Genomic DNA, 15,560 nt, shown 5'->3' with positions numbered 1-15,560 from the left:
GAGAGCAGCTGTCAATCATACTGACTGACAGGCGGGCAGGACTGACGGGCGGACTCGGAATATAGAGTAACTTACCACAAAAGCTAAGCACGAGACCAGAGCTAGGACAGCAGAGAGGCCATTCAGACAGCTGGTGAAAAGACATTTGTCTACATGCAGCCAAACTTAGTGTTAACAATAAAAAGTTAAAACAAACTTAAGAGAAATCAGTCACTTTTAAAGCATCTTTAATATCATGTCCTAAGTTTTATACCACACAACCTTCATTTAGTCTGTGAATGTATCTAGAGCAAGCAGCAGTCTTTACTCTTTTATACTGTGATGGTTTGCAGGAAATTAAAGAGGTATTTTACTGCTAGAAACATGGTCTTTTCATAAAACTGGGCTGTCTATTCAGTAGACAGACGTAAATACTTTAGATATTGGTGTTACATGACCAGAGAAAACAGAGGGAAAAGGCTATGGCATTTGCTTTTGCTCAAGAGGTAGAAAACCTATAGCTACCAGAACGCACTGCACCGCACCGGACCTATAACAGCTGGCGCTGGTGGTTGATGTAATGCGAGCCTGTCTGTTTTGACACAGGAAACAATATGGTGGCTAGCTGGTAGAAAAAAAACTCATATTACAGTTAAACTGTAAACTAAAATATGTTCTAAAAAGCATTATACCCCAGAAATAGGCAACATAGTGACAGAATCTTGCTTCATATTGGATTCAGCACTGCTTAGTTTTACCGCTCAATCTCAGTTTTTCAGCCTCCGTTTTTACAATACAGGAATCAGTATGGTGCCCACTTCTTGTTCACAAGTTTTGCTTTATCCAGCAGCTTTAAACTGGAAGATAAGCAGGGAGATCTGGGTGCTGCTAAGATGGAGGGAAGTGTACAATTGTTCATTTACACACTTACCAAATTGTTATGAAACAAAGCTGGTTCAAAATCATCAAGTATCACTTTAATTTAAGAGATTCTTGTAGACAGATTGTATTACCTTAGGACAAAGTCAAGCTTCCTATTTCCCCCTTTCTTCCAGTCTTAATGTGAATATAAGATAACTGGCTGTAGCTCCATATTTAGCCTACATATATGAGAGCTACACTGATCTTCTCATCTAACTGTCAGAAAAGGGATCCCTCCTCTGTTGCTCTTCCTGAGGTTTCAATTAAATGATTGCATGACTAACCATTAATCATGAAATAAAACAAAATTTCAAAATAAGAGCATGGGTCAAACACCTGTGTGAGTGCTGAACATATCAAAAATCACCATAAATTTCCTGATTTAAAATCTTCAAACCGCAGAGTTACCACAGACCTGACTATGAGACACAAAATAGACACAGCAAACAGCAGAAAGAATGGTCTGGACATTTCCCTCCCGGGGGGAAAGACAAGATACAAAATACACAGACGTGCGGAGCGGCTCACACACTGAGGAGAGAAAGGAGCCGTCACACTAGGAAAGGTCAACCATCAGATATACACAACACAGAGACACAAGGGACACAACATCTGACAGAGAGAGATGGAAGGTGACAGAGAGGAGGAGAGAGATAAGGGAGAGAGAGGGGGAGAGAAACAAAGTGGGTGGACTTATAGATGAGACACAGAAATAGAGTTCAAGGGTGTGGAAGAGCAAAAGACAGCGAGGGTGAGAAAGACAGACTATAAGAGATACAGGAAACAGGAAGAGCAGTTGTACCGTCCTGACTGGCTATAAATATAAGAAGGCAGAAAAGGTCAATAGTCGGCGTCTGGAGCAGAAATGTTCCACGAGGGAGAGAGGCTCATTTCACCATCTCATATGATGCTCTGCTGTTCTGTCAGTGTCAGACAGAAAAGGAACGATTGACTCTCAACACACGTTGATGGAGGAAATGTCATCCTGTGTGTTTTATAATGCAGACACACACGCGCACACACACACAAGAGTACGAACCTGCATGGTGGAGGAGATGTTGGAAAGAGAGAGGCCCTCGAGGTCAGACAGCAGGCTCCGGGAGACGATCAAAGACTTTGGTGCATTTGTGGGCGCAGGAGAAACTAAAACAACACAAAGAAAACGGAAACAGGCACTTTGAGCTTGTTAAAGCCTCTGTGGAGTGGTGGCATTGCTGTAAAAGTGTCTATCAAAGAGTCTTTTTTTAATAGTGCCACTGGGGGGCGCCAAAGACGAGAATTTTCAATCTCTACGCGCAGTGGCTTTAAAGATTTATTCATCGCTTTTCTGACCATTTGGGGGCAGTGGATAAAGCTGGAAACATATCAACTGATATATTATCATCCTATAACACATGCCTGTATGCTTTCAGTATATACTGGAAATATATTTTTTTGGTTCAGTCTTATTGAATGCATTTAAAGGGACAGTTCAAACAAAAATAAAAAATAAAACATATTTTTCTCTATAGCTCAGTTCAGACCAAAGATTCACAATAAGATGAAACCATTTTAGAACACTGCAGAGAAAAGTTGCAGCGGTGTGAACTGGCCGGTCTGAGCTCCATTTAAGCCAGATGATAGTGTCACCTGCAACTCAGCTGGTCAAATCACCATAGTGAAGTCTGCTGTTCAAATTAAAATTACCGCAGGTGGCATGTTAGCTTGCTGCGGCAGGTGTTGTGTCTGCCGCTGTTACTCAAGATAATCCACAGACCTTGTTGTGCGCAGTTTCATATAGGAAGTATTTTCTTTCTACACACCAACATCCATCCATCAACCATATCACTGTCACAATGAAAAGTGCATCTACTGCTAGGTCACCTAGCATCAGTGAGCTAGCTAACATTACAGCTCAGTCGAGGAGGACACCATGAACGTTTACATCTCCTGCTGTCATGAGAACAAACCTCTTATCCATCAGTAGATGCACAAGTTTTTCAAATATATTGTTTTGGCACTTTGAGCACCACAAGCAGTGTGCCTATCTAGTTCTACGGCGGATATCTCTGACGCTCTGCAGCTCACACCAAAATAATCTGGATTAATAAATAGCACTAAAGGTAAGAGGAGGAATATGTATTTTGGATTTGAGGGTGAACTGTCCCTTTAAAAATAAACGTATTTATAAAACAGTTTTGAGGATTTTATCTGAAGGCATTTTTCCTGTTAATACATACATACAATAAGTGGTGACAGAGTTACAGTAGCAGATGTTATGTAAAATTCATCAGAAGATTTCACTGATGGACTGGCTGAACTACAGTAATGTTATTAATAATGTTATCAACGTGTGATTTCAGTTTGATCACAACAGATTTACATCTCACAAACACAAATACGTAGCAGTCCAACAGACTAAACCTGTGGAATTAAAACTGTATTTGAAATCACAGGGTATTAAATTCTTTATCTGGATTATTTATTAGGGTTCAATCCAGCACCATGCACTTAATAACTGGGACAGCTTGGTACAGAATGAGGCACAGTAGCCACAGTTTGCATGTCTCTCTTCACATGGAGATGCTGATTATTATTAAAGGCCAGGCTTTTCTTTAAGATTTACACAAGCCTTTATTTCTGTAGTTATCTTTAGTGGATTTAAGAAAAACCCTGTCAAAGTTCTAAAGCAGAACATAAAACCGAAAATGTAACCTTCTGTCAGGGTTCCAAACAAGTTTGCTAAAGGACCGAATTTGGCCCACAGGTCGCTATTTGCCTACCACTGCCTTTGAAGCTAATTTGGAGAGTGCACAATAAATTGCCTGTTTGCACATCCAGCTGACACAGAGCAACACTGGTATTCATTTGGATCTGTGTTTGTGGCCAACTGACAAATGTAAACCTTTCATTCACTCTCATATTAACTCTCTTCTTCTCGGGGCTCCTTCAGCTCCAGAGAAAAATACCTGGGTTATTTGAAGAAAGACGCTCAACTTTCTCCTCCAGGAATTTGTTAACTATCTGTGGTAGAATACATTTTGTTTATTAGACAAGTTCTGTAGCCTGCTGGCTGTTGAAAACAAAAGAAAAAAAAAACAGACAGAGCAGAGGGTGAAGTGGTGACAAATGTTGGAAACTAAGTAATGTACAGCAGTAAAGCGCAGATAAACTCACAGTCATCTAGATCCAGTAAGGACACTTCATTCTTGGGCTTCACTTCCACCTAAAAACAAACACAGCAACATGATGATGAGCAACACCGAAGAAGGGGACAGGGCAGAAAAATGTCAACTCAAACCAAAAGTACTGAAATTATGTGTTGTGCTTTTTGGTGGGTGACATGTTTCAATTCTGCGGGCGCTGTCTCTCAAGACATGACATATTCATCCCAAAAACAGATATGCAACACGTCTGGAATTTTCAATGACCAGTCAAGCACGGTATCATGTCACAACCGATACACGCCACCTCGTGCGACTGAGGCGGGCTTGTCAGGTGTTGACTTGTGGGAATTACAACACATGGCACTAGCTCGCACCACAACAGGCCCAATAAAAACGCATTTAAACGTACGAGCGCTTTTATCACCCTTTCTCCACACCCTCCTAACCAACCAGGGCTCCATTCACGTCACATAAAGAACCATAAAATTCCACTCTGCATACTCCAGGCTGAACAGACAGGAAGGGAAAAAAAACTTAACAGAGGAGGGAGTGAGGAATGAGAGTGAAAACAAACAATAAAGTTAGAAGGCGTATCTTATCAGATCTTCTCTGATTGACGCTTGGTGGCGGTAATAGAGACGGAAACCTTGTTAGTAAATGGAGGTCTGAAAGAGCAACAGAGAGAGAGAGGTGTGTATAAGGAGAGGGAGAGAAAGATGCATAATTCATAGGCCATGTCCAAATGACAAAGTGTATGAAATGAGAATTTCATAGTGCAGAAAAGGAAAGGGAGGGTGAGATATAATGCGATGAGCATAACAGGTAAGAAAAAGATGGTGAGGGCTGAAAAAGGGGACGAATGAACAACTTGAGGAGAAAAAATATAAAGCTGATAACAGAGGAGCAGAATTATATCCCACAATATAAATAGTGATTTCGTTGCTCGTGCCACATGTGTCTGGGGAACAAGAGCTCCCTGGGAGAACATGGTGTTTATACAGTTAAACAGAAGAGGGCCACAACAAGAGTTTCTCCATTAATCCTGTTTGCAATAATATCAGATTCTTCACTGGTTTAAAGATGATATATTGCAGAATAGCTTAGCTCAGGGATAAACATGCATTACAGTATGATGCATGCATGAAATGGAATAGCATGCAGTGTGCCGCCTTGGCCTCAGAGATCTATATAAACAGATTCTGTTTTTAATGTTTTTTATACTGAAGTTGAAATTCACCCCAACATGTCTTACAACGTAAATGCTCTTTAAAGGCCATTATGCAGACCAGTAACTATTTCAACATCCATATACTTACATATGAGCTTACTATATATTTTGCATACACACATGTATTTTCAGTATATTGTTTAGCATACTTGTTTCTTCTACTTATATAATATTGGACATCCAGATGCGGAGCTCAGGAGAGACCAACATAAAGAAGGACTGTTGTTGTAAAATGCATCATTTTATGGAATAAAATAGCCACGTATCAGCTATTTTAAAGTTCAGTTTATAGGAATATACTCACTCGTTGTCTTATCTAACATCTAGGATTATTAAGTGTATTTCAGCAGTAGTATGCTCTAGTCTCTTGGAGCTGTCTAACCAAGCCAGTCATTAAAAAACTACTCGGTGTTTATACCTACAACAAGCCCATACATCTCCTGAATCAGTTATATTTATAATAGGGAATGTTCAAAAAAAATTAAGCAGAGATAGCTTCTGGATAAATCAAAATGCACATAACAATAGACAATTATGTGATACATGTGCTGGATTTTTTCATTTAGGTATGTGTAGGTGTTCATGAGAAAATGTTTAAAGATCTCCAATAAGTCACATGACTGGAAACTAGGGCTGACCCGAATGCTTTGAAGCTTCGATCGTTGCCATTGTAATCAACGTCCAAATCAGTATTCAAACGCTCCGTTTATACTATACACAAAAATCCCAAATAGCCCATGAATTAAGAAATAGTAATCCAACATTATTTATTATGCTTCAACATTAATTACTTCAAGTTATTCTCAGACAAGGACATTTAAACTTAGTGACTTAGTGACTCTTATTTGCTCTTGTCAAACATCAGTAGTTTAGGTGCATCAACTGAAAACTAATGTTTCCAAAAAGTTAGACTTTTGTCCTTGTTTCTCATCAACCCTCCATCCATCAAAGGTTTGGTTAATCCACAATTTTTCTCACTGAATCAATGCCCAAAAACTGATATTCTGGGCAGCACTACAGGAAACAATCTCAAAATTGGTCATAATGAAGTCACCTTCTCAGTGAAGCTTCCGGAAATTAAATTGAATTTGGAAGAAGTGGAAAATGTATATTTTCCACAAAACGACCTACTTTTGTTTAAATGTGTTAATTCAACTCTTTATTTATCTTAAATGAAACATACCCCATGTTTTATGCTTGTGTTTTATTACTACACTGTAAAAAAACAAAGAAAAAAAACAGGACACTCTGTAAAAGTACCAAACTAAAGATGACTGTGTGACTGTTATTAACAAGTGAAACCAAAAAAAAAATCTTACCTTGGGTTTGGACTTCACATCACTCTTCTTCTTCTGTTGTGCTGTGGGTGTGTCTGAGTCAGAGTCATCGGAGGAGTCTGTCTCTGAGCCGGAGGAGCTGTCAGCTGACGAGCTGCTGGCTTGTGCTACAGGTCCATTTCCGTTTTCATCCGAGTCACTGAAACACGAAAGACCAGCAAACAAAGCCTCAGACAAGTTATCAATACAAGTAACAGAATGCATATATGGAAAGAATAGTACTGCACATTCTTTGTTCTTTTACCACAACATTCACACTACACACACAGCTTCCACGTACACAGTTTGAACAAATAGTCTTGAATCCATCAGGCAAAACAAACTTATAATATCTTAAATAATATATTTTTGCTTTTCAATGTCTTTTTTTCTCTTTTCCAATCCAAACTAAAAGCTTAAGCATGGCTGGTCAGATCAACGATCAATCTGTTTTTGTTTGTGAAGTTAATTCAATGTTGCATTCACTCAAAAAAGATTTCTTCCATCTTTCTCCTCTCTCTTTCACTTGCTCTGTCCCTCTTCAATTTGTCCCGATAATGAGTGTTTACTCCGCCTGCCTGGGATTTTCAGCCGTTAAATTAATGAGGGGAATTGTGACGGTAACTGGCTTTTTAACTTGGGCGATGATGAAAAGCCAGTATTAATTTGGCCTACAGATTTCATTTGCTGCGAACAGGAAAAAGTGATATAAATCACTGTGGGCCTGATTAGGCCCTGCCTGAAATGACTGGGCCATAATGAGGGCATTATGCTGTGTTTGTTGTGGAAGCACTGGGGTGAGCTGCTCTAATTACTGTGTGCATGTGTGTGTGTGTGCGTGGCTGCGTTTGTGTGTGTTTGAGCACTGGGGTGAGTTGCTCTAATTATACTCTCTAATGGAGAGAACAGGGTCAGCCGGCGGCCTGTCACACAGCAAAATCAGGTATATTCTGTGTGAGTTTGTGTGTCTGTGAGCAAATGAGTAGAGTGCATAAGAAACTAAATTTGCCAGTGTGTAAGAGGAGTGTACGTGAGCATATTCAGTAGTAATGACTCAAATCTCATTCATTGGCAACACCAGGCTGCTAAATGACCAATCAAAAGTCATTATCCATTAGCCATGTAAATGTGGGTTACGCTACTGGAGGAAAATTCTCCTTGATTAGCTTGTTAATGGAACTCACACTAACGATATTCTAGCAGCTCTGCCAGCCTGATGTGTCTGTGTGCGTGTGTGTGTGTGTGTGTGCGTGCGTGCGTGCGTGTGTGAGAGAGAGAGAGGGAGAAGGTGTACATACAGTACAATGGTGTGTATGGCTCACAGACTATACTGTTACCCTCTTTAAGGCAGTTGGTATGACTTTCTCTTTTATCTGAAAACACAGATTTGGATTAAATTTGGTGAATCTGTAGTCAGCGCTTTGGTTGTTCGTGTTTTTCTTCTTTTAAAGGACTCTAGACACCGTAGTCTGGTCCTGTTGAACTTCATTGTTCAAAAGGACATTGAGGGAATCTTTCACCCTTCAAATGATCACTGGTTCATAAATTACCCATGCTGTGTTGTACTGAATTCTTGAAGAAAACTTTTGTTTTTTTTTACATGCCTCCAATAAACAAAGAATCCAAAAATGCAGAAAAATCTTGATGAATTCAAGTCATGGGGGTCCTCATATAAAAACAGTAAAACTATATCAAAACATCCGTTTAAAACTGTCACATCACTCGTGCAGGATAATCCAAGTTTTCTCGTCGTATGCTCACTAATTCCCAGACTACATTTCCAAAGGGGAATTGAACTAAAAGTGAAACTTATCTATGCTCCCTTCAAAGTCAGACTCCATTTATAAAAACAGTGATTTTACCTTGCTGAACATGAGAGCTGCTGGTCTAATGCTGCCTTGATAAGTTAAAGTTTGTTTGTGTTTTGTGTGACTTCTGTGTTTTAAAGTGTTAGTTCGAATTCAGCAAGTGCACATGTCGTGTGTTGAGATAGTTTTGCTGTTGGACCCCTATGACTTCAATTTATCAAGAATTTTCTCTGATTTTAGAGTCTTCATTCAGAGCAGGCAGACAGACAAGAAAAAGTTTTTTTTGGACGAAGGATCTTGCGGGGTGTGTAACTGCTACACAAATGATCATTTGGACTGTTAAGTATTCCTTTAAGTTTGTTGTCTGAGATGTACATGTATTTGTCATATCCAAAATTTCAATTGTATTTATGAAAAGTTTAATAGTCCCACTTCAGTGGTGACAATAAATGTCTAAGAGTCCTAATGTGACTAACGACACTAACTAAGCAACTGATTTGGACAAAGTCTACACAACCAGATGTGTTTGTACTCTCCAATTTCAGCTTAAAAATGTTTATTTTCTAAATAAAAAACACATCTGAACATAAGCAGATGACAGTGTTGTGAGTTTTTTTTTTTTTTTTCACGATTATTATGACTTAATTATTATTTATCAATTATTGTCTCTTATCTTTAGAACTGTCACACTGTGGTGGTGTGAAATTTCATCATTAGGATCTTCCAAGTAAGTAACTTAATAGTGCTGTATTCACTGCCACTTGCCACATATCATTTATCAGAAAATCAAAACCAGAAAACAAATGAATCACAAAAATTAACTGCCGCAGAGGCTATGTCTTGGGCTTGGAGAATTGTTCAGACATTTTCATAACAATAATTGATGGCTCGCATCTTATTTTGGGTTGTGTTTCATCTTTTTCAATGTGCATCAAGTATAAGAATCAAAATTCTTTTCAGTTGCAGATTTTGACTGTCAGACATACTGGATGAAGTGCAAACTGAAAAAAGTAAGTATGATGCCAGAAGGAGACTTGTCATATAGATTATTAAAATGACTCAAGTCATGAACAGATGGGGGTTTGAGCTTATTGATGCAGCGAAGCACTGATCACATTTGTTGTTGACGACGACTCTGGTGCCTCTCACCAACACACACGTGTCTGATTAACTAAGAAAGAAACAGGTAACATCTGGACACACCTAATTCACAGGGAAGAAAAATGATACTTTCAGAGTCTTAGAGGCCGGAGGGGTTTAACTGTACCTGAATGCAGCATTTGGCTTGCTTTTCTTCTGCGTTGCCTTCTTGGTCTTTTTCTTCTTTCTTTGTTCTGATTCAGATTCACTGGAACTCTTTCCAGAATCACTTGAGGTCTTTTCTGAATCTTCGCTGCTTTCTTCCTCACTCTCACTGCCAGACTCTGTATAAAAATAGCATACACAGTATGGATATCAAACACAAGCCTGTGGAATCAAAGTTATATTCTTATATTTTCATGAATGCAAACCCAATTTTTGATCACTTTTATGGCCAGAACTTCTTCAGCAGAAGCCATTCGGTGTACTTTTTTTTATAATTCCTACTTATCTCTCTATAAAGTAGTTATCATTGTTAGTGGCGGGGTCCGCCACAGCTGATAGGTTTCAAACTGCTATAAAGGGGCTCTATGCATAGTTCAGAGCGTGTGAGTTTTCTGACATGGTTTTCAACATGAAGGGGGTTGACAGAGCTAATAGTGTTAACCAGGGGTAACCAGAAAGTGGGCGCTACACTTTCACAACGCCATCATCCCAATAGCAGAGGTAAACAGCATATGAGTGCATTGCAAAGCAGCGGTAGTAAAATAGCCAGTGGGATAGAGTCTAATGTGCAAGCTAAGCTGGACCAGCTCACCACAACAAAGCAAAATCAAAAATGTGTCTAAAACCAGACATGGTCATTTTTAATCATTTCTAAATATTGTAGGAAGTACAAGTCGCAGCAACACACCTGACAACTCCTCAACAGGGTAACTAACTCCCATGTGCTTTGCTGTTGTGTGGAAAACTACAAGCAGCGGGTGCAGCATGAAATCAGATGGCAGAAAGTTGCCAGAAAGTGGACAATTATTGGCAGACTTCTTTATTAAATTATGTGAGTTTGTTTGGCTGCACTGTAAATGGATACAGCAGTTGCTGCTCTGTTGAATTTCTGAAAAGTAGCTGCTCAACAAGCGTCTGCTGCCCACAGAAATCCTGCAATTGCTGTTACCACCAGTGACCACGGCTGTCACCAATTCAAGCAGGACAGAAATCTTAAGGATTATAAGTTTAATACACGATCCCATTTGGACAGCAGCATCACATTTTGTCACCATCTGTCTATTAGATGCAAAGACAGAAACACACCTTCACTGCTGCTACTGCTGCTGCCGCTGCTGCTGCTGCTGTCTTCACTGCCACTGCTCTCAGAGCCTTCCTCTTCTTTCTCCTCCTCCTCCTCATCGGAGTAGAACTTGTCATCAGATTTTGGTTTCTTGGCCTTCCCAACTGTCGGTGCCCACTCTTGTACCTAAACAGATATAGCAGAGGAAAGTGAGATCAATTAATTCATTACAGCATTATCACTAAAACATACATACAGTACAGACCACACAAAGTAAAGAGTAAAGCATCTAGCCATCAGCAGTCTGTGAAGAGCTGGATAGAGGATATGCCCACTGTGTACCTCTCCATCACCTTAATAAGATGCAATAGAATTAGACAATTAACTAAATTACTATTTATTTTGTCCTGGACAGATTTCCCATGTTACCACATATCTTTTCTGCAATATATTATATTTAAAACTAGGAATTAAAGTTTGTTGAAATGACCGTTTGTGTTCTGCTTTATTGTTGTTTTATTAGGATCCCCATTAGCTGCCACAAAGTAACGATGATAAAGCTACTCAGAGAAAAAAAATCAATATTACCCCTTCCTGAAAAACAATGGCCTTTAATTTTAGTAATTTCTGTTCTTAAACTTATTATGTGGCACAAAGAGTTCTCGTTTTTGAGCTAAATGAAACAGAGGAATGAATGTTAATTTTTCCAACACAAACCAAAGGTTCCCACAACATCAGGTTGGAAAATGATAACCATGCAGGTTGGTAAATTTGACACCAAGTAAGTGTGCAATGGGAGATCAGACTGCAGCTAAAATGTTAAGGTCTGCTAACTCCAAGTTCTTTAAAATCAAGGCTAAAAACATCTGATCGCCACTGCTTCTTACAAAATCTAATTTAGGGGTTACTCATTCTTTCGCTTTACTGTTAGTGTTGTGTTCTGTTTCATTTCTATAATACAATTTATATGCATCTATTTATATTGCTTGTGTTTATTTTATAACTTGTCAGTGTTATTCTATGTTTTTCTTACTGTCAACAAATCTCATGGAAAGATCTAAACCTACAATGTGTCAGCCAGTTTCTCAATACTTTCTGACTTCCCTGTCTGTAACTCACTCTCAGCTCAGAGCCCACTGGTGCCTGCTGAAGAAGGAAAATCTTGAAAAATGGGTCGCAAATATTTACTTTTAAACATTCAATAATTCCTACTTTTAGCGAAGTTACTCAAAAGCTGTCAGAGCTGTAGGGCATGGTAATATAATATATATCAAGCTTAGGACCCAGAGAAAATACTTCTTATTAGCCTTTTACCTTCAGTGCCTTTTTATGTCATACATAAAGCACTTTAAATTGCCTTCTTGTTGAAAGGTGCTATACACATACATTTGCTCTGCCTTTCATCCTTTGGGCATCAGAAGTGTTTTAACTTTGGTGCAAATGAGTTGTTTAGGCAATTTCTTTTGGGCATGCTGCATTTTTCTAGAGAAATTATAACTCGGGTTCAATATTCTAAAAGTCGTGTGCCCTCCTCATATTAAGAAAAGATCATCATCCTGTATAATGTAAATACCCTGGATAAGTGACATATAATAAAAGGCCTCGTTGTTATAGTCAAACTCCAACTGAGCCTGGCACTTCATCTGGTAAGTAGTGTTGAACAAGTGCTTGTGAGTGATGATGTTCATGACCTCTAGTGTTATGTTGATACACGATTATTAAAGAAAATCAAAAATATCTTTACAATTGATAAGGTGGAGCCACTGAACTTTTGTTGATTATCAAAATTGTTTCTGGGGATCAACAAATTGTTGCAGCTCTATAAACCATAACAGTATTAACCATACAGATGCCAGACAAAGTATTACAAAGTTAACATTTTGTACTATTACCCATGAATTTAATGTCAAAACAATGGGGAACCAAAGTGTCGCCTTGTCAGTGTTTTTCAGAACGATGCATTTGTCACTCCGCAGAGACACTGGGAGTGAAGACGCAATAAACAGTTTAGAGTTAGAATTAGGCACGTAGGAAGTAAAACTACTGTATGATGTGTAAAAGGAAGGTGGATTCCTTACTGGCTCAATGACCTCCACGTTCCTCACAGACTGATCAGGAGCAACAGCTGGCCAGTCTGACAGCTCCTGGTATCCAGTAGCTTTAGTATTGAGGCTGTGGGAGAGAGTGCCCAGCTGGAAACGGTCACGATCTGGAAGATAGAGAGAAAAGAAAGACAAATCAAACAAACAAAAAAAAGCCCTGGGTTAAAAAGTTGAGAGTTGTGAAAAGTAAAGGGGAGGTCATTTTCAAAAATGGAAAACAAAAGACCTATAAAAGGAAAGGAAAGTTTCAACCGTGGTGGAGAAATCGACAGACAGGGGATGAGTCACCTCAGTCTGTCCTTTAGCCAGTGGCTAAATGTCATTGCATACCAGTAATGAAAGAAGTATTCAGATCTGTTACTTAAGTAAAAGTACTATTACACTCTAAAAATACTCCACTGCAAGTTAAAGTCCTGCATTCAAAACCTTAGTAAAGTCCTCCTTGTGCAGTAAAAAGTCCCCTGTCAGTCTTTTCCTATTCTATCTGATGTTTCTGGATTATCATTATTATTACAGCTGCATTAATGCGTATGTTACATTTAACTGCTGTAGATGTTTAAGGCTGTGCTCATTTGAACTCCTTTATATACTCTTAGAGGTGTGGACTCAAGTCACATGATTTGAACTTGACATGACTTGAGTCACAAATGCAATGACTTAACTTGACAAAATCAAAGAGAGACTTGCAATTTGACTTGGACTTTGACACCAATAACTCGTGACTTCACTTGGACTTGAGCCTTCTGACTTGAAAATACTTGATACTGTCCTCCGAGCAACAGTGTGCCATGAATCCCTTCATTCTCTGAATCAACTAACATTAACATAATTCATTTCTAGCTAGTCAACACCTTATTTCCCAATAGCACTTTGTTTGGACCAGCAAGTTGCAGAAGAAGAACTTCCTACCAGCACAAAAGTTACTCAGTGGTCAACAAATAAATTAACTGCGGTATGCACAAGGTGTTTTGGTTGAAAATTACAGATGGAAATGCAAAAACCTTCAACAAACTACAAATCTGAAAAATTCATGATTTTTGTAAATTTAATACATTTTTACTATGTTGTTAAAATGGCATTAAATTCAGTGGAAACACATTGTTTGAGTTGTATTGCATATGTTTAGGACTCAAAACTCAAAGCTTAGACTTAGGACTTGACTCGGAGGTCAAGTGCAAAGACTTGAGACTAGTTTAATCTACAGCAATGCATCATATTCTATAAGATCATCATATGTTTGCAGTGTGGCTGTCCTGTGAGAACCACTCATCTCTGAAAAGTCAACTTTTCATGATGTCAGAAAAATAGCCCTGTTTTCAGCTTTGTGACGATGCATTTTCCAGCTGATCCAAGATAAGAGTTTATTTAGCTTAAGAAGGAGGAGAATACTAAAACACTTTGTCATTTAGTTTATTTCAAACAGAAGGGTGTGAAAACTAACTGAAGCTGTCAAATGAAGTGGAGTGTAAAAAGTTCATTTGCTTCTTTGATGTTGCACAAAAGAGGTATAAAGTTGAATAAAGTGGAAATACTGAAGTAAAGTACGAAAAACTCAATTTTGTACTTAATTACAGTACTTGAGTAAATGTACTTAGTTACATTCCACAACTGCTGTATACATAGAGAGAGCTTTAATATAAAAACTTGGCACCCTCATGCTTTAATATCATCTCTCACACATTCACTCTTCTCTCTCCCAGTGGTCAACACAGGAAGGTAATCAGTGTCTGTGCCTTGGGAGGTGCGCTCTAAAAACTCTGCTTTGCAAACCAAAAAGAGAAAAAAAAAAAAGGAAAGACTTGAGTCGTGAATATTAAGAATGACAGGGGTGGTTAACACTTTCCATAAACATCCAGTAGGGTGCAAACTGCCTCTGAATTTTAATGTTGCAGGAGGCAGTTTCTGTCCCTTTTGTCAAGGAGAGGGAGAGAGAGAGAAGAGACAGCTAAATGAGAGAGATTTTTTTTTTTCCTCTGAGTGTCTGAAAAAGGTTAGCATTAGCTCAATAATTTACCCATCTCATTAGTCCAAGGTAAAGGGGTCTGACCTAACTGCCCTTCAGAGAGACAGACACACCAGAATAATAAAACTACTGCCTGAATCAACTTTGCATACTACTGGAAACAGAGCCACTAGATGTGAAATAGAGATCCAGTTAATATAAAATCAGTGATTGGCTTTAGATAAATTACAGAATAAGAGAGAAATGGTATTTAATCTTACATATTCAGCCCAGTTAGAGGATTTAATATGTTCCCAAAGAGGTTGATATCACAAATGTATGAATTACCTTTGAAAGCAGACTCAAGCACTGGGGCTGGTTTGGGGGCCAGGAGGATGCGTCGAGCATACTTGTTGAGGGCGCCGCTCTTCTCACTGGGCACTATGAGCTGTCTTATGAAGCGTGTTCGGTCCCGGATATCGTAGTTCTGGTCATATTTGCCCAGGTTCAGAATGTACTGGGTCAGCAGCTTGGTCTGGGAAAAGTAAAACAACATGTAAGACAGCCAAAAAGGATAAGAGTAAGTATTTGTGAGTTACGATTGGTGGTTTATGGTTTGTTTGCTTGTTGAAATTATTACAGCTTTCATGTCAGCATGCAAGTTTACACCAACGCCAGCATCGTTTTTCAGAGCTCTTCCATTGTTTTGTGCGTCTGCTTCGGACATTTCGAGTTGAGAATCTCTGAATT

The 15,560-nt window shown here is 38.9% G+C and overlaps 1 protein-coding gene across 2 annotated transcripts in view; it reads right to left on the bottom strand.

Moving 5' to 3' along the window:
* Nucleotides 1-15,560, bottom strand: part of ap3b1a (adaptor related protein complex 3 subunit beta 1a) — a 78,504-nt gene that overhangs the window by 29,599 nt on the left and 33,345 nt on the right. For both annotated transcript variants that reach the window (XM_050052351.1, XM_050052350.1), the window contains exons 16-22: nt 15,159-15,345; nt 12,845-12,975; nt 10,790-10,952; nt 9,666-9,822; nt 6,594-6,750; nt 4,057-4,105; nt 1,940-2,043 (exon numbers count right to left, since the gene is read on the bottom strand). In XM_050052351.1, coding sequence (XP_049908308.1) covers nt 1,940-2,043; nt 4,057-4,105; nt 6,594-6,750; nt 9,666-9,822; nt 10,790-10,952; nt 12,845-12,975; nt 15,159-15,345 — 948 coding nt within the window. The remainder of the gene's footprint in view (nt 1-1,939; nt 2,044-4,056; nt 4,106-6,593; nt 6,751-9,665; nt 9,823-10,789; nt 10,953-12,844; nt 12,976-15,158; nt 15,346-15,560) is intronic.

This window comes from Epinephelus moara, chromosome 9, assembly GCF_006386435.1.
Source record: "Epinephelus moara isolate mb chromosome 9, YSFRI_EMoa_1.0, whole genome shotgun sequence".
Lineage (NCBI taxonomy): Eukaryota > Metazoa > Chordata > Actinopteri > Perciformes > Serranidae > Epinephelus > Epinephelus moara.
This window is presented reverse-complemented; position numbering and strand designations above follow the sequence as displayed.